General features: G+C 26.3%; 2 protein-coding genes across 2 annotated transcripts in view; one reads left to right on the top strand and one right to left on the bottom strand.

Moving 5' to 3' along the window:
* LOC111035692 (H(+)/Cl(-) exchange transporter 7-like) overlaps window positions 1–20,421 on the bottom strand; it is a 38,125-nt gene extending 17,704 nt beyond the window's left edge. The window contains exons 1-14 of the mRNA XM_022317417.1: window positions 19,939–20,421; window positions 18,841–18,933; window positions 18,440–18,739; window positions 17,670–17,813; window positions 16,367–16,550; window positions 15,231–15,365; window positions 14,980–15,154; window positions 14,761–14,899; window positions 14,112–14,205; window positions 13,110–13,279; window positions 10,988–11,167; window positions 9,895–10,107; window positions 9,635–9,814; window positions 9,209–9,292 (exon numbers count right to left, since the gene is read on the bottom strand). Of these exons, the coding sequence (XP_022173109.1) occupies window positions 9,209–9,292; window positions 9,635–9,814; window positions 9,895–10,107; window positions 10,988–11,167; window positions 13,110–13,279; window positions 14,112–14,205; window positions 14,761–14,899; window positions 14,980–15,154; window positions 15,231–15,365; window positions 16,367–16,550; window positions 17,670–17,813; window positions 18,440–18,739; window positions 18,841–18,933; window positions 19,939–19,974 (2,127 nt within the window). The 5' untranslated portion in view covers window positions 19,975–20,421. The remainder of the gene's footprint in view (window positions 1–9,208; window positions 9,293–9,634; window positions 9,815–9,894; window positions 10,108–10,987; window positions 11,168–13,109; window positions 13,280–14,111; window positions 14,206–14,760; window positions 14,900–14,979; window positions 15,155–15,230; window positions 15,366–16,366; window positions 16,551–17,669; window positions 17,814–18,439; window positions 18,740–18,840; window positions 18,934–19,938) is intronic.
* Window positions 5,780–7,071, top strand: LOC111035693 (cold and drought-regulated protein CORA-like). Its single transcript, XM_022317418.1, has 2 exons — window positions 5,780–5,907; window positions 6,610–7,071. Exons 1-2 carry the CDS (start codon window positions 5,890–5,892, stop codon window positions 6,940–6,942), a joined length of 351 nt encoding a protein of 116 aa, XP_022173110.1. The 5' UTR covers window positions 5,780–5,889; the 3' UTR covers window positions 6,943–7,071.
* Window positions 20,422–21,119: the final 698 nt, after the last annotated feature.

The raw sequence follows: 21,119 nt of genomic DNA on the forward strand, positions 1-21,119 counted from the left end.
ATTTCATAGTTCACCCTTGAAAAGACAATATAATATATTTGACTACACGGTAAAATATTATCTATATCCTTCAAGTTGTTTTTGTGAGTGATCGTAGCAATCAATAATCATAACTTAAATAATATTGTTATAAATGGCGTACCATCGTGGTAAAAACACTTTCAAACTGTCTGTGAAAAAAATAAATCGATTCGTTTCATCCAAAAAAAAAAATTCCCGGAATACAGGAATATATATCTAATGTCAGAAAGTTTCAGGATTTAACGATTGATATTAATTAAATTACACGACAGTAACTAAAAACGTTACTTTTCATTTGAATAAAATTGTTCAAATGTATACTGCAGTTGCATTGTCGTAATATAAAAATAGTTACAAATTCTAAATATTCAAAAAACTATAAATGATCATGGACAGTTTTTTCAGGTCCGATTACATGTATTTATTATAGCTAATATATATGTCTATTATTTTAAATATAGAATACCATCCTGGATATAATATAAAGACGCAAATAACAGGTAGAAAAGTTTATAAACTAAATTGATTATAATTATTGAATCAAAAAAAAAATGATTGAAATTAGAACGTATTAAGTATTTATAAAGAGCTGAAAAAATAATTCTTTTTACTAAGGTAATATTGGGTATACCACGTCTAGAAATTGCTAATATATATTACATTGAACATTTAAAATCTCTACAGCAATTTACAGCAAAAACACAAAATTGATCGAAAACTGGTGTTGCTCAAATACAATACTGTACCTTTCCGTTATCCTACTAGTTTTTTCCAAACAATATAAAAATTATGGAGGATTCCCGATTTTATACCTGATGAAGTATACAACCAATCAGATCAAACTCGATACCAGAAATTACTCATTCTCAACGTTGGACGGATTCAGAAAAAAAGAGTAAAACGCATTATTCGCTTCGCTTAAAACCTGAAAATGAGTTGTTGTGGTGTGCGCATTAATAGTGATTTACATGTTAGGTAGAAAATCTTCAAATCTACTTCACGAACATCAGAATCGGTTATAGTCGTATTCCTTCTGTAAATACCTACAAATGTTTGCCACCCATACAACTCTACAGTATTTGATGAATAAATATTTCATTGAAAACACAATTTTGTGCAAAGTTGACTTTGAGTGATAAAATTGCTTTGATGAGATTTTTTCATTTTTAACTATCCATAAAAAATAAGCAATAAGATTTTTGAGACATGTGATATTGTGAGAATATGATATGATTAACCTTGAATAAAATATTATTATTTTATATATACTGAACTGTGAACATTACACAAAAAGTATTAAAATGAATAGTAATAAATAAAATAGTATTTTCTCGATTTGCAAAATCAATAAATTTCCCAATAGAACTTTGAATGTTATCCAATAAAAAACATAATCTAAAGATGTATACTTTTGAAAAGTACCTAATTAAAATATCATACAATAAAACTGTAGAACAAAATCATTTTTTTTTTGTTTTATATTGAAGCTTAAAAATTAAATTTTTTTACTTGAATTTCGAGGTGTAATATTATGCTATGAATTATAATCACATTCTGTTAATTATACAGAGTAATTTACTAAGCATGCTAACCCCATTTTTCTTTAATAATGCAGTTATAAAAAATGTTTTGGAGATACAAACTTCTGTTTATCAAATGAAAACGCCCCTCATCTCCCCATTTTCACAGTAAATTATTTGGGGGATATTATTTTTAAATATATTGTATCAGAATCAAAATTCAAACGAGTACTTTTTGAGTCCTTTAACTCTGTGTATTAAAGATAATAGGTCAATGATAAAGATAAGATTTGAAGATAACATCAGGGCTTTGGTGATTTGACAATTATAGTGATAAATATTAAACTATTAACAATAATTATTTTTAAAAATGGTTTAAGTATGATAAATACTAGATCCAATATTACATCAAATTTATATACTTGTAAAACCGTTTTAAGAACTATTATTATTCTTAAAATAAACATTTGGTGTGAAACTACTCGTTGAGATTTTGAATTGCGTGCATCAAAAATTTAATAAGGATTTTAAATAAAAACCGCGTTCTCATTTGAAAAACTGAAGCTTAGTGACTGTAGTAATACATACTGGGCACTTCTTAATAAGTACATAATATTCAATATTTTGAAAATATCATATTTGAGTATAATTAAAAATTCCAAAAATTATAATTTTAATAAATTCATTATTAAAAAAAAAAATGGGGATGATATCATTGCAGGTGAATCACTCCGTATATCCAGTATAATATATTATGTACAATATTTTTATTTATATCGTCACCCGAAGATACGCATAAGAAAATTATTAAATTACCTATACAATAATATGAATAAAAAATGTACAATTGTATGCAGCTTTAAACAAAACTCTGAGACTGAAAAAATTTAAATCGTAATTTGCGTTATTCTGAAATTTGTAACTATTAGTTGCCAACTGGATGAATATGAAAATACAATAACAATTTATAATGATTGCGTAATTTGAATTCAATAAGTCGAACTTATAAAAAATACTAAATACTTGTAAAATTAAATTATAGATAGGTACTAATTACACGACTAACCTATTCTAAATTATTAATAATAAATGATCAACGTTAACTATATATCATGTAATGTACCTTGTATTTGCTTCTTAAGTATTATAATAATTCAAATTTGGTATAATATTATTACATTATAAGTATATTTATCATTATTGGAAAGTATTGATTTGATATTGATGCTTTTAATGGGTTAAATACAAAATATAATCTTATATAGAATGAAAGTGATGTAGGTAGGTATATAATTAATGTGCTCACCTAGGCGTAATAAGCGCTTTTGACACAAATTTATAAAAAATTAACGTTTCATGTAACTTGTTTATTTTTAGATAACAAAATGTGTGTAGGTACACTTACAGAAAAAGAATAATTTCAATTTTAACTAACTACTTGGTGTATTAATTTCCTTCTGTAATATGTACACAAAATAAAGTATACAATAAGATAAGTAAATAGTATAATTTTACCATGTACTTGATGAAAATCCATTCTAGATTTGAATTCATTTCTTCGGAATATAAATTAGTTTTGATATTTACGAAAATATATATTTAGAAGTATAACAATTATTGTTGATGACATTTGGTAAGCTTAGAAATAACATAAATATATCGAATTTAAGAGTTAGAGTAAGTCAGAGTATTTGTAAGATTTTGATTTTTTTTTCAGCACTTTAATGTAACCATAAGTCAAAGTTTAAAATTTAAAATTTAATTATATACCTATCAATTTTAAAACCGGTTTAGTAATTTTATAAGTGCGCTTTAAATTTAATAAGCCCCTATCAATATTGACTAACTTTGAACAATACATTAATGATTGATATCCTCCTGCCACTTTAATCTGGGCTTTACCCTGTACATTGTACGTTTACCCAAATTCCGAATAGAATTAGGTCAATTATATGTAATTAGTTAAAAATGTATATACCTACATCATGAGGATATACTTTTAAACAATAATCAAACATTATATAGATAGTATACTACACCGATTTAGCAATATAAATAGATTATATTATGTTATAGACCTTGAACACATATAATAATGAAGCTACTGCATGGAAGTTTGAAATGAAAATTAAAACAGCTGAATGTATACTGAATATGAATGTATAAGTTGTTTTATTTTGTACAAATATCAAATATAGTTTAAAATGTTTAATATTTTTAATATATTACAATTTTCTATTGGACTATTAATATTTCTACTTTAATTCACCTTTTTTCATATACCTACTATAAGAAGTACGACGAATAGATACGAGAAACCGTCGACGTTAAGTCTCATAATATATTATCTCTTATAATGTTTTATAATTTTAAGCACCTAATTCTTAATTAATATACGAATAGTAGATAATCACCTAACTAAAATAAGAGATTACTAACTACTAAATAAATATTGTATATCTGTTAGCTATATTAATTAGTAGGTTAATGGTTATGTAACAGGGAGACCAGACAAATTAAATAACTTGTTCCAATCAATATTTTTATGTTTATTTGTATATAAATATGATTGATCGGTGCGCTTCTCTCTACCTACCATTTAACATTTTTATTTTTTAACACTGAAAATAAAAAAAAATTAATTTAATGAACATTTTTTTTTAAATTCAAAATATCTAATTTGTCAATAAGAATTTAAAAAAAATATTTAATTGTAAAAATATTTACCTGAGTAAAGTGGCTTATTTTTTGAAGTAAGACTCAATAATTTGAAAAGTTATGACTTTTTAAAAAAATATTTAGATTTTAACAAGTAACTATTTAAAATTTCTTATAAAATATTTTTAAAAAATTGGTATTTTTTAAATTCAAAATCTTTTTATCACTAGATCAACTAATTACATAACAAAAATAATAAGATTTCAACAAATTGTAAAAATAAACTATATGACTCAAATAAATGTTTTTACAATCAAAGTTGTCTATAATCCAAATTTATAAATTGGCTATTTTGAATTTTTCAAAATAAATATAAATCAGATTTAAAATTTTTTATTTTCAGTATAATAAAATAAAAATAAAAATTGTTACATTATACGAGTAGCGTAATAGTCAATAAATTAGAATAAAATATATTTCATCTTTCAGGCCTTCATCTTATACGTGTAATGTGTCATTCCACATCGGACGACAACGGAAAATCGTCAAAGAGTCTATAGAGTCTTGTATAAAAGTATAATGGACGCAGTAATAACTTTACACAGAAATATTTGTTGTTAAATAACCATAGTAAATTATTAAGTTAAATTAATATGCTTGCTGATCGTTATCGATTACCAATTATTGCATATTATAATATCATCAAGTCTGTGAATATGACACATTTCATAATATTAATTTAAAAGTTAATATTAAGACAACATCAAATTATAATTACTAAAAATTGCATTGAAAAAACGATAATTTTAACTTTTGAGTACAAAATAATTGAACTATTAGGTTAAATTAATTGTTTTCCTTTTATATTAGGTAAGTAGGTATGCCACTACAATAATTAAAAAAAAATAATTTTTTCCTTGAGGGTGACCCTTCCAATAAAATAGCACTCTCCTTGTGATAAAAATATATTTTGGTTTCAATGAATTTCAAGTTTGTGAATGCGAATGAATAAGTTTCATTGTATTATAATTGATATGTATAATAGGTACCTAATCTAGTACATCTATATTATCTTGTATCGTGTCTAGAACTAAAAACCAAAATATAATTAGTATACGGATGATGGATTTTACTTTTAATTATATGAAATATAGTAATATGGTACGTTATTTATTCAAAATTCAAAATTGTTTGTGTGTTTGTGTAAGACGACCTTAACAAAATTAGTTTTAAAATAACGGTCATTTCACAAAATAGTTTTCCTCAAAAAATTGTTGTCCATATGTCAACAACAACAACAACAACAATAATAATAATAATAATAATAATAATAATAATAATAATAATAATAATAATAATAATAATAACAATATAATAATTAGCATTAATTGTAATATACGGCTTATTATTATTATAACAAACGATACGATTATATGAAGTTAGGTAAGTTAACCGGTTTATTCGTGAGAAGGAAAAAATTGAAGACTGGTTTGGGTATTTCCTTGGATAACATTCATATATAAGTTGAAGGTCAATACACTGGAAGTGATTAAAATTTAGTTTACAACAAATATTGGCGAAATAAGAAACGTGCGCGGACCCTATATAAGCAGTAACCGGCAGATGCAGAAGATCAGTGTTCAGTGAACATAACATTTTCAAAGACGAATATTCAGCAATCTCAAGAATCATGAAATCTTACACAGCGGTATGTATTGCTTGTTCAATATTATTGTTAGTCCATTACATTTTTAAATTTGAGTTGTAAAAAAATTTTTTATCAAATACATAGTCTTATTAACGTAATATACGAATAACTTAGACTTGTTAGCCATTTTGAGGTATTCAAAAACAACTAATGTTTTTTAGTCAAATGTAAATAGCCTGATTCAATCTGTACAGTACATAATCGTTGAAAAATTCATATCTGTCTTAAAAACTGATTTTCAAGAAGAAAATAAAAAACAAAAATTCCATGCCAGAAAAAACAAAATATTTACTCTGTTCAATAACTAAAATAATTAAAATAATTTTTCCTAAAATGGGGTTAAATTTTTTTTCGAACCTAATATTTTATATTAATTACTACTAAACTGTTGTACTTTAAATTTATTTCATGAGTCATGAACCTACTATAGTTACATTTATGTAACAATAGTATGGATAATATTTTTAAATGTACATAATACATTACAGATTATTGAAATAATTTTTTACCTATTTTAGCGATTTATTGGTTTATCATTAATTTTATTTTTAATTGTTAAAATATTTGTGATAAAATTATATCCATTTCTTAAATATATAAAAAGTTAAAAATATCAATATTTCTAAGAATTATATCATACGATGTAGGTATAGATTACTAAAAAATAAACTTTATATTGATTGAAATATTATTGTTGTACAGATATTGGCTTTGTGCCTTGTCGTCCTCGTGATGACTCAACAAGCAACTTCCGAACCAGAACCTGCACCAGCCAAGGGCCACAATGGTGGATATGGTGGTGGATATGGTGGTGGACACGGTGGCGGACACGGTGGCGGATATAATGGTGGACACGGTGGTGGTGGACACAATGGTGGATATGGTGGACATGGTGGACACAATGGTGGTGGACACAACGGTGGATACGGTGGACATGGTGGACACGGACATGGTGGTGGTGGACACGGACATGGCGGTGGTGGATACGGACATGGAGGTGGTGGACACGGAGGACATGGTTACGGACATCATTAGAACAATTTATAATTCTAGCCCATACAGTACAATAATATTAAAAAAGTTAAAATTTTTTTTCATACCATGTTTAATCCAAAACCTGAATAAACGATAATTTATCATGGGATTTTCACCCATTTCAAACAATTGAGTGTTTATTATTTTTTTTCACATCTAATCAACATTGTGATATGAAAAAAAAACACAAATAATATACCATTGACTTAACTACAATAAGTATTTGGTTAACATTTTATCATTGTCAACAAAACATAAAATATAGTTGCAGGGGTAAAAATCATAATAATTTTATAATATCATATTTAACTTTTTGAATACTTCTTATACCTACAAAACCATTTTTACATACCCGCACAACATCATACAAACAAGCTTACTCAAAACATTCAAAATCAGGATAGGAACACTACACATTGTATAGTTTGATTATAAATTATCAGTATAATCAGTTGCGGTTTACCAAATTGAAAATAACTTTACAAAATATAAACTCAAATTTCAAGTATTTTTATGATCTTATATAATTAAATATTTCTTGTCAATATATACTATTTAAATCATAATATCAATTTTTACGACGCGTCGTAGTTTTAACCCAAAACGAAAAACACGTTTACATACAAAATTGGTACCACCTAGGTAACATATAGTATAAATATATAGTAACCTACATAGTTTTAAGTTGTATTGAATAATAATAATATGGTATCTATAGTGCTGAGAAAGTAAAATATAAAATGTTTTAGTAAAAGTCATATTACTATCTGATGTACATTTTTGGGTATTATTTACAATTCATAATTATTGAGATTTAAGTTATATTTAACGGTTAAATACTTCGGCTGAAATTACAAATCATGTTTATTTTTTATTTGCCATAAACATTACAGCAGTCAGCACCGCCAATATATAAATATTGAAATATGATACACACAAGTAAATAAAAATTAGTTGAGCTAATTACGTTTCCAATGTTTATAATTTATTGACTTCTTTGTCAAATATAATATACAAATGTCTTAGAGTATCACAAAAAATAACTTGTTCCGAAAACTTAGTTAAGTTTTCCTTATAATATAATATATACCTATAGCAATCTACATCTCCATTACGACCAACAATGTTATAATAAAGAATCCGCTTCGTTGTAACTTGTAAGTAAATAATAACAATATAGGTCCGTACACGCACACCAGTTTACATTCGTAAAGGTAAAGCACCTTGTAGCCAAGGAAAGTTAAGTACCGAATATGTTTTTAATGGAATTTTTAAAATAGTTTTTATCAAAGTAAAAAGGATCTCTGCTGACACTGCAACTGTCTGTAGAGAGGTTTTAAATTACGTAATTTCTAAAATAACTCTACACAAAACCTACTCGGTGTCTGCAGATTTTCCAGGCTAAAGCACGCTTTTAAAATCATCGTGGTATAGTCTCCTGCATATAAAACAATATACAATGCGAGTTTTTCAACAGTTATCACTTATCCACTTGATACATTTTCAATCAATTTTGATATTTTAAAAATTAAAACAAGACTAAAAGTACCTACCTAGCTGTTTTGAAAATTTCAAAAATAAAATGTAAATAACTGTTTGACCGAGGGGGGGGGGATCAATCAAGTATCAATAACACATGTAATACTTTCAATTGGCTTATTGGCCCCGCGATAGTCGATGAACTAAGTGGTTTCGTTAGGTGGATTACGGGGTCATTATTGATACTTGCAGTATTATAGACATTCGAGTCAAATTCGTTCCGGTGTTCGGACTTAAAGTAATTACAAGTGGACTTGTTCCACTTTCCGATAATTTTTCACTCGTTATATCAATATATATATATATATATAGCATGTATGTAACTACATTAAAAGTTTTCTCAACTTGTTGTAATTATAATAAAGACTACTATTATTGGTATACACAGCGCACTTACCTAATTTTATTATAATATCATATACGGAAAAATGTATAACGCAATATCATACTGAGATACTTCAAAATTGATTACGTGGTAATGGGTTAACATGTCGTGAATAGAAAAAAACGTTTACCTATAGTTCTTAATAACCTATACACGGCTAATCATAACTACTAGTCGAAATTGCTTCTAATTTATTATTTAATGACTGTATTAAATTTAATATTATTTTCAATGTATAGAATTATATTAATCAAATATTAATACGATTGCTTAACCTAACCTCTTTGACAATATATTTTATTTTAATTATAGTAAATATCGTACTAACTACTCAGTACTTACTAATCTCACAATATATGGTGCTGAATTCATGTATGGTCGCAGGTCAATAACAATACTTCTTTCATCTTCATCAACTTTTAATCTCTGAAAAGTGTTTATGTAAATTATTTAATTTTATAAATGTTGAAACTATAATTAAGGGGCAACACTTCAAAAATAAAAATTCATGTCATATTATACATATGACGTATGTATAGACGAGTGTATCTATAAATTATTGAACAATTTTACCAATTCCAATCATCAATTCCTCCAGATACACCATCTATATATAATATATACATATATGTATTTATATATAGATAGATAGTATGCACTATGAAGCAATAACTATCAAAAATGTTACCATACAAGTATACAACTTACTATCAACAAAATCATAAACATTCTTGTTGGAAAGTATAATTAAAATTGTCTGTAACAAACCTGAAACTGTTGAGTGTCGTGACAAGTATACGTGGACTTTCTAAGGAGCTCCAATTTTGTACAATAATTTTCATCGTGCAAAGGAGTGAGGTATAAATTGTGCTCAAGGATGACGTTTAACTGAGACCGAAGAATAAATCCTTTAAGTAAGCCATAGCATTTATGCTCTATATTCCTTCTCTGTGAACAATGTTTTAGAAGACATTAAGACATTATTAACAAGTTGTGAAACTTGGTAAATCCCTTATTCATATATTTACCCGGCAGAAACAAACTTTTGATGCTACCACGGGAAACCCGTTATGTTTAGTTGAGTTCAATATATCCACTAATTTTCCAACCATTAGTATGTGAGGTATTGCACAGACTATATCACTCATAAAGTCTTCTGTCGTTATATCACTAGTTAAAGGCGGTGGTTCGCTTACTAATAAAGGAACACCAGACAGCTTAATCTGCATTTCATAAATACCCTTAAACACATAAATCTAAGATAATCACAACTAAAATCACTTTTCTTCATACTATGCAGTACTTATCACATTTACATAAATCATTTTGAGTTAAAAGTTATGTAGTCTATATAATTGTCATCCAATTGAAAATTAATAAATGTATATATTACAATATATTTACATTATTACCTTGCATCGAATCGTACATAGCTTATATTATGCAGTTAATACATTTAGTTTATACTTTGTTTTGTAATTCCAGTAAGAAAAACTCACGAAGCCTCTGGTACTACATTTTTAGTTTTTTAACTTAGAAAAAAATGGTATAAATATTGCCACATAGATACATCGAAAAAAAACTAAAAAAAATCAGATATCTAAAATGTCTTTACTTATATTCAACTTTAAAAGATCTAAAATATTTTGAAAATTATAGCATGATTAGCAAATGATAATGTAAATAACTATTAAACATATCAAGTACATACATTGCTTATATATTTTCGGTTTTCCAAAATATTATTTATTGGCTTTAATAACTTAAAAAATTATTGAGAAGACAGAATACATTTTCCAAAAACACTCTCTTAATGTTGAAGATTTGACCAAATACTACCTACCATACACACAAATCTACAACCTATGATTTTTATTTTGTTTGATAAATGCGTATTTTAATCAGTTAATAAGTTAGTGTTTTGAACAATTCAGAGTGTTTAGAACCTTAAAGTCCATTAAGTAAATAAGTTGATACAAATAAATATTTTCCGACCAAATAATATATTGATACGCCTATGCGATGATTAAATATAAAATAATTTCAAATATATCTATGTGTCATATTATAATACTATAATATATCATAGTGATGCATGTTATAATAGTTTTTGCAACTTACGTCTGTAAAAAAATCACCAGTCCATTTAGCTGTGAATAAAGTTATCATCAGTGGCAACAAGAACTGAACATTGCCTGTGGCTTCAATAAATACAACTGTCAGACTTATAGTGGCTCTGACGATTCCTCCCAATTGCGCAGCAGCTCCAAGTAATGCGTATTTTCCTGGGTCGTTTCCAATCTGCAATTAATATGAAACTGTTTATCAATAAAATAAAATAAATACTTCACAAGATCGAAATTGAAGTGGTACGTGTTAAGTTTCTAAACATAAGTTTAGAACACCTTACATCCTCGCTGTGTTCACCCGTTAGTTACCAGTACATTGTTACGATAGTTCGTATTAAGATATTTAATTAAGATTGTTGATTTTAAGTAACTATTATTATAGTACAAGCATTCAAACTATCCAAAGTATTAAGGCATTTGGAAATATAGTTTATGGCTTTGTATTAAAATACGTTTAGAAACCTGGAATTTATCTAGCTCACAGAGAGCTTTCCAAACTCGTTTATTTAAAATAGCAATATTATTTTTAAAAAAAACATAGGTACAAATAGCGATTGTTAGTTATTAATGTTATTATATATTTAATGAAACACTTTCAAGATATCTCTTACATAAAATGTGCTCATCTCCACAGATATAGCATTATTATAGCATTGCACATTTTCAGAAATAATCTTTTTCTGGAGATAATTCCCTCCCCCAATAGATGGGTTCAGAATTCGCTGTGTCGTGTTGTGTTACTTATTATATAATATATAATTTATATGATACAATTCGTTGGTAACAGAATGTTGGCAACACGTTATACTGACAATACAAGTTGTATGTTATTGTTATATTCAACTTTGTTTGACACGTATGTTTTGAACCATTACTTATAACTTTAATTTGTTTCTGGATAAACAAAACTTTTATGAATACAATTAAACCACTTTTTGACATATTATAACGAAAGTAAATACCTAATATTCAACAACGTGGATTTAGACTGTATGAGCAAATATTTGTAGAAATTAAACTTCAAACCAGTATGATGAGTATAGAAAGTACCTGAGACTTAAAATGTTCAGAATTTAATTTCAATTATTTATAAGATATGAACTAGGGAGTGGATTCAAATAATATCCTAAAACAACACGAAAAATGACATAAAAAAATACGACTTACTGCTCTAATAATATTACAAGACATAAAAAATTATCAAATAAAAACTACCCGTATCCTACTCACCAATCAGTATTATTTAAATTTCCGTAATTGGGAGTATCGGTATTGTAAGTCATGAAAAAAAATACCTATCTATAGAATATAGTCGTATGCGAATCTATCTGCAAGTGACGCTAATGTCGTAAGTCAGATCGTTGTGCAGCCACCGCCGTTTTTCTCTGACACATTGATAAAAACATACGTAATCAAAATAATATAATAAGACAAATAAATAACTCCTATTTATTATTTTTTTTTTTTTTTTTGAGGGGGGGGGGGTGGTTTATTATAAATGTTGATCAAATTTTATGCATTTTTATAAAATCTTTGAAAAAAATATTCAAAATTAAATAAATTTCCAAAAAATACTCTCAACATGAAAAATAGGAAAAAAAGTTTTATTTTAAAGTTCTGAATGCATCTGACATATGAAACAAATTATGTAATTAGAACGCAATGTTTTGAAACATTCAGAAACAAATAAAATTTTCATTTAAATCCATGCCTTAGTTATGACTTATTCAAATAACAACTATAGTCTATAATTAACATACAATTAATTTTCAAATAAAAACTTTTTGTAAAAAAAGAGGGGATAAAAATATAATAATATAGTTGTTATCTTAAAATGTTCTACTCTTAAAAGTTTTTAAAATATGAAAAAAACAATTGTTTTCTACTCGAGTTTATAGTTTAATTATAGAAGTTTAATTAGTTCATATATTATAGTATTCAAATATAACGTATATATTATATTGTTATGTAACAATAGTTTATTTTAACTAAGCTGGAAAAATATATAAAAAGTAAACATATTTAATGCTTTCAAAATTTAACTCATACATTTGTTATTAATTGCTTAGTTGTATTATATTATTTAATATTAATGCTATCACATAGCCACTTACAGTACCAGGAGAATAATAATGAATAGCTATGCTTGCAATGCGTCCCCAAGCAGCTCCAATCAATAACGAAGGTAAAAACAATCCAGCTGACATGTTAAGGCCGACAATTAACTCGGTTAATATGAAAAAAATTACACAATAAACTAATAATGGAACGACTGAATATGCTTCTGTAAATAATAGGAAAAGATTAAATAAATAACTATTACCAAATTCTAAAAAAATATTATCAATTAATAGGTATGTTTTATTTTATTAGTATAATACATTAATTATTATTGAAAATAATTAAAACAATTAAAATTATTATTTGTATTGAAAAGTAAGAAAATTAATACAATAACTTGAATAAATAAAATGATGAGAAACTTTCTTAAAAATTGAAATTGTTGTAAACAATATTTCCTTAATGTCCTTACCATGCATAAATTGAATAATAATTTTATATATTTATTATTTTAATATTATAAATGAATATAGCACATACCTTGTAATAATGTAAAAAATATATATGTTTTTTTTTTAATTAAGAAGAAAAGCCTCGATAACGTGACCATTGGCTTGTTTTTACATATAATGATAACTTAAATTAGATTGTACAGTTCAGTATCTTTCAAAAATAAAATTATATTTTGGGTAAAATATATTATGTGTATTGCTTATGTTTTTATATTTTAGATTTATCATTTAAGATTCTTTTTATTTTTTATCTAATTTTAAAGATGTTCATTCCCAAATAAAATCAATTTCTTTTATATAATTTACACAATGGACGATTTTACATTTGAAAATATTTATGTAAATATAAAGTCCTTAATATTTATACAATGTAAAAATTAAATTTGAGTGACTGCATTATATTTTTTAGTTTGGTATATTATTATGAAAAAAAAATGCTTGTATTATTGACTTTTATAAATCGAATACGAATATTGTATTTATAAGATTCAAATACAAGTGTTAAATTAACTAAACACAATAACACAAAAAATCTATAATTACCAATTGGATAATGGAATAATGATCTGATATTTTCTTCTTGACTACGAAGCCAAAATGAGCTTATTTCATTATAACTCCCTGCTGGACAATACATCTGCAACAAACCTATCATAAAGGTAAAAGCCGTTTTCATAATAACTATAATCTTAAGCTATAAAAATTTTCGTTTAGTTTTAATTTAAATTAATACTTATCACTAAACACCATTTAAATTCATCATCAGGTACGTTTTTTATAATTAACATTATAACAGACAATTGATAAATAATAATGCGTAAAAACTTTTAATACAAAAAATTGATCTATAGATTTCAAATCAAAAATAAATATTGCAGTTTAGTGTACATTTATTATAATATGCAAATGTATATAAAGCCATTTAAACTCAAACTTTTCGGAATAAACACTTTGGAGATTATAATTTTAAGTTCTTATGCGATATATCTAGTTGTTTGTAATGTAAAATTGTTAAGTATTAATTGTAAGTTTGTGCCTATATGACTGTTTAAACTAATTTTATATTCATAGAGAAAAGTATAGAATCAACTAACAATGAAAATAATGTTAGGCAGTGAGGGGAAATTAATTAAAAAGATAAAGACACGTTTAACTTATTATTCTATTAGATTATTTTTAGCGTATTTCTTACTTGTACTGCATTAGACGAGCTTATCTCTAGTTTTGTTTGGCAGTTGTTGAACAAAATCATGGATGTTAAATTAATTATTGCAACAAACACTGCGACGAATACAGATTCTAGAAGTTTTTTTCTATTGGATATGATGTGTCTAAACAAATAAAACGTAATGTTTATTAAAATATATTATTTCATAACTTGTTGAAAATAAATAAATTTATAAAAACGAACTTCATTCTGAAAATTGATAAACGATAATTAATATTGACAAATAAAGCTCCAAGTAAACCGCCGAATATCCCAAATATAATAAAAATGGGGAATTCTGAATAGGAAAAATAAATTGTGTTTTCATTAAACTTCCCAAAAAAGTAAATACTTTTGCTGTGAACAGATTCTGATGGATCTATAGAAAAGTATAAGTATATTAAATCTTTTATTATGAGGCACATCGTACATTTGTGTAGTACAAGAAAACTCACTTGTATTATTAGTAAACAGTACGTTTTTACCAGCGTTATATGTTGGAAAAGCTATTGCTGCACAAAAAAACACTTTCCACATAAGACTTGAGCTCCAAAAACTTGTTCCTTCTTCAAGACTCATTAATGTCCCTCCTAAAAAAAAACAAAAACAAATAAATATAAAAGTTTCTATTTTAGAAAATTTAGAAATATATAATAAGTCACGTAAATGTTATAGTTTTTCTTTTAACCATTACATTTTTTTGCCGCTATTTTTTCATTATATTTTTATATTTTTTGTATTCATAATTTATTGACTTATTTATTTAAATGCTATTAACAATGGATAACAGATTTACTAATTAAAAAATATATCACGAGGAATTAATAGATATTCATACGTAGTAAATAATTTCCAATAATTTATTAAACATTTTCAAATATTAATACTGCTGTGTTTCATCTATTTTAGATCTTCGTAATATCTAACAAGCTAGTTGACCATCACTACCTGTCACCTAAAAATCGTCTGCACGATGAGTGTAAAGTTCAAAGATAATTAGATAAGACACCAGGTATTAAAATAAAGTTTGTTATTCTCAACATTGCATTTAAGATCCAGTTCAAAATAATAAAATATATTATATTGAAGTAGAACGATTTTTTTAAAGTTTTTTTTCTGCTTACGATGAGAACGAATATTTTTAATTTCATATCCTGAAGCAGATTTTTCTTCTATTATTTCAAAAGACAATTTTTTATTTATACGCATTTTGAGTTCAGACAAGTGGTAAAGCGTCAGACCTTTAAAGGATAGGTATCCCTCGAATATGAGCTATACCAAACATTTTAAGAGCATTTCCGACTTCCGTTAAACATTTTCAACTTAGCTGCAACTTTCATTTGTGGCATCCAATTAATAAAATAGTAATTGTCTCATACAACTGAATGACATCGAATAGGTATTAATATAATTAATAAAGGTTTCCATTAGTTATAAAAGTGTGTCATCAATATTAGTCGATATAGAAATAATACGATCCCGTTGTAAATATAGTACAATTTAGTGCAAAAGTGTACTTATATTATAATACATATTTTCGATTGTCAACACTATAGGTAATATTTTATGAAAACTAAAATGATATATTTACCTACAGGTGATCCAAAAGCAGCAGATAATCCCGCTGCAGCACCTGCCGCCATCATGTCTCTCCTTTCTCGATCATTTTGTAAAGGTCCGATGACTTTCCGGCCAGGACCGTTTCTAAAACTTTTCCACCAAGCTTCAACGACTGAACCACCAACCATTGCTCCAATGTGGATCAATGGTCCTTCCTAAAATATTGATACTTTTTTATTAATGAGTATCCAATAAATGTGCTCAATAACTGTTTCAATATATAAATATTAATTTAAAATACATAAAAGTTGTACAAACACAATTTTATTTACTTAATAACATTCTTTGTTTTTCGATACGTGTATGAACATACGCTTTATTATCATTATTATTATTATATTTTTATTTTTTAAATTATTACTCCAGGTTACTGAAAACCGTAATTAAAATTTGATTTTACAATAGTACCAAATCAAGGTTCCTCATATAAAATTTTATAATGCAAAATATTTTATTTTCAGTAAACTTTGTTGAACAAATCACATTCTTGAATTGTTTTACTACTCAAAGATTGTCTCGTGGTGATACAAACTTCTGTTTTTCAAATGAGAACCCCTCTCATACGGTAAATTAGTTAATGGGTAATTTTTTCGAAAATCTTGATGTACCACATTCAAAATTCAAATGAGTGGTTTCTCAGTTATTAAAATGTTTGTATTAAGGATAATAGTCCTTAAAACTGGTTGTACATAAATACAAAGTAGAAGTGAAATTGGATCCAGTATTATACTTGGGCCATTTTTACAAATTATTTATATCGATAGATTAATATGAATGACTACAATTCACCATAGTCCCCATTTCTTAAAAATTCATTACTAAGGACCTTTTACCGTTAGAACTCAAAGTTAAATAACTCAAAAACTACTTTGATACTTCAAAAATTTCAGAAAAATGATCTGCTGTATAATTTATAGTTGAATAGTCTTGTTTTCATTTGAAAAACTGAAGTTTGTATCTCCACAGGACACTTTTTAAGTAGTATAAAAAAAAAATCTCAAGAATTTGAAAATATGGTCATAAAGTAAATTTAAAAATTTAAAAAACCAGATTTTGAATAACTAACTGTACTATCGAAGAAAAAAGAGGGTGAGCATGCTTGGTGAATCACCCTGTATATCAATAAGTGATGTAGATAATGATCAAATATTTCACTACCAGTTAAATGATGTGGTTCAAGATCTTTTTATTATTGATTAAAAATTAAGATAAACAAAATAGCACAATTTATTATTATTGTTAGCGATAGAATCGTAACAAAATATACCAAATACCTTTCCTCCACCAAGACCTGCTATGCAGACGCACACCACGCTTATTACTTTTACCAATAAACATCGAACAGCCGTCATTCTTGGTATACGAATTCCGTTTAAATAAGATATTACAAATGGAATACCACTTCCAGCAGCAGAGGGCTAAATTAAATATAACAATAGAGTATTAACTGTTATAATGCGGAGTAAAATATACAAAATATTATCGGTAAAAGGAAAATATGGTTTTTTATATGAATTGAACAATTTAAAGAACGTTATTAATTTTAAATGGTATGATTATGGAAAATAATAATGTACAGCATTTTTTTTTCACCGATTTTGTGTTATTCAAAATATGAGTATCTATGGCCTGTAGAGAAAAATAACTCCTATATATCTGATGTTTATAAAATATATATATATGTTATATGTATATGTATGGTGTTAATCATATACAGCAATGACTATAATTGAATTAGTTTGTTGTAAACCTACCAGTTAAAAAAATTTATGTAGAATGTACTGAATTTATACAACTTGAATTACTCAAAACATTTTTTTTATAAATAGTTTATTACTAATCAATTTGTTTTAAAGCAAAATAGTTTGAAACATAGTTTCTAGACAATGTTGAGTAACTATTTAATGGGTATTTTAGTATTTTAGCAAGGTTGATATAGTTGAAATTACTGTAATACCTACTTGGTTTTTAATATTTATATTAGCTACCACCAAAGACGTCATAACATTATACAAACTATTATACATAATTTTATAGTATTAACCTCCATAAATAGCACTACACAACATCCAACAATCGTAGGGATGACGGTGAAAAGTATCCAAATAATCAGGCACTCTACCGTTGAGTGCTTAACATCAATACAATTTCGAATCGATTGAAACTTCCAATTACAGAAATATTCAATTACAGTATCAATAAAAATTCCAACTGCTGCAGTACATATGGCAATCGAAAAATAAATAAGCCATCTAATCACATTACTCGCCACTACTGTCTTATAACCGTTTAACTTTTCTTCTCTAACAGTAAGTTCACTTTCGTAATGATCGTAATCCAAACTCTAAAAACATAATAATTTATCGTATTATTAAATAATTCGATTAGGATCATAAAAGAACATCCCAATACATTATAACTTATAAGCAATAGTTAAAATCTCACTTCATAATCCGACGATACGTAATTTATTGAGTGCGATCTAGGTTTCGAGTTCACTGCAGATAAAGTGTTACTAATTGTTGACAGGCTGGATCCCTGCAAAAATAAATAAATCTAAAATCCATATTTGTATGATAATACAATTGAAATAAAAATAACCAAAAAAAGTAGGCAGTACCTATAGGTATATTTTTCTTTAAACCGAACAGTACAGTTATCTGTTTGGAAAGCTTTTATCAAACGATGGTTTTTATGGATACTGTGTTAATTTCATGTTATTTGTCATTCAAGTGTATAGCTTTGGCTTGTAAGTGTATAGTTATCCTAATTACTTGTTGTATTTAAAATACAAATTTTAAGTTTTTTTTAATAACTATCCCATACAGTTCAATAAATTATTGTCTCCTGGGATAACTTTTATTACCCGTATAATTAATAAAGGAAAACCCAATAATGTCTTTTGGTGTTTCGAATTCAGCCTAATAAAATGTTAAATATACAAGGTGCATCCTATATGGCTATATACTTATTATGTTTGTTTAAATGGACTAGAAATGTCGTAATAAAACAAATTAAAAGCTTCGCATCAATGCCAAATGTCGACCTCTGCCTCGGTCGGGCATTCATCCAGTTGGCAAAAAATATATATATGTATATATATATATAATGGTTTTTTTTTATTACTGTTTGGCATTTGGTGTCATTAAAACTCAATATGACCGAACATTTTGGGAACAATTTAAATAAATTTATTATAAGTACAGCTACTATATTTGTTAGTTTATGGTTAATATTATTTTTTTAAAACAGTGTATTAATTAAAGATGTGTAAAAAAACTCAATAATTAACGTTATAGAATATTTATGAAGTATTCCAAAAAACAACAAATAAAATAAAATTATGAATAGAAGCTAATATTTAGAAATATAATAAATATTCTATTAAATTGTACATAACAATATTTGATTTAAAATATTTTAGGAACAATTTTAAATATACCAGTGGAAACAACAAAACTTTAATGATTTTATGGTATTTATGATTATAATTTGTAGGTTGATCCTAGAAATGTAGTTTGAACAAAACATTTTGATAAATACCTCACGATTGTGATTGATACATCCAACTCCGCTCATGAATTTCGACTTATGCCAATTATAATTTAAAACGTGCGTAGTAAATCCATAGTTATCGATTTCATTATTCTAATAAAAAAAATACATATACATAGATAATGGAATTATAATCAGTAACACCAGTAGAATTATTAATGTAATATAAACTTGCCATTTTATTTTTTAAATAATTAATATAGGTTTACATCAATTCTAACAGAAGTTATTGTCAAAACACTAACAAATAATTTCTTAACGATTTGTGTAATTATCGGCGGCGATGTAACACACTGACTGCAGTTGCTCTATTGGCACAAAAATTAAATTTATCACACAACGACTACCAATGAAATGTTTTTTGTGGCTTATAAAACATTTCGTCATAATGGTATTGTACTTTCTGTATGGTTTTATTATAGTTCTAAGTTTGACACAATTCTAAATCGTATAAACTGTTTAACTATACATATTCAGCCTATGGCTAAAATATTTGTTTAAATTAATTATTTTCAATACATTACATTATTTTGATATTCTTTTATACATAGGTACATAGGATATATAAAAATAATAAATAATAAATTTTTATATAAATTCATACAATATACACATAGTATACAACAATAAATTATGTAATTTAAATTCAGGTTGAGTGAACTTGATAAATAATCTCAAATCACGTCACTCTTCGATACCCGTCTAGATTGATCGCAAATGCTTATTTAGATGAATATTTTTTAGAGTTTCCCAGAAAACGTGATATACGTTAAACTTGTTAAAAATACTATTTTCGGGCAAACTGAGTTCCGGTCAAGGATAATTAGATCGTACTCAATTATTATAATATTATATAAAAGCAACCCTGGTTACTCACTCAACTTCAGTGTCAGCACTTTTAACACTAACTTTTAACTTTATCGGTGACGACGGTAAAATAATAATCGTATAATAATACAACTATACTATATAGGACCGAAAACTTTAATCGACTTTAATGACATGGTCACATGGACATATTATACCAAGTCAAATCATCTAACGCCATTATTATAAACGAGTTAGGTATCCTATGATGGTTAGTGTAATACGCATAGAACGCTGAACGTTTGAATCGCTTCCGAGTTAAACCATATCGAACTTTATGGGGGGATAGAAAAAAGATTATA

This window comes from Myzus persicae, unplaced genomic scaffold (assembly GCF_001856785.1).
Source record: "Myzus persicae strain clone G006 unplaced genomic scaffold, MPER_G0061.0, whole genome shotgun sequence".
In the NCBI taxonomy this organism is placed as follows: domain Eukaryota; kingdom Metazoa; phylum Arthropoda; class Insecta; order Hemiptera; family Aphididae; genus Myzus; species Myzus persicae.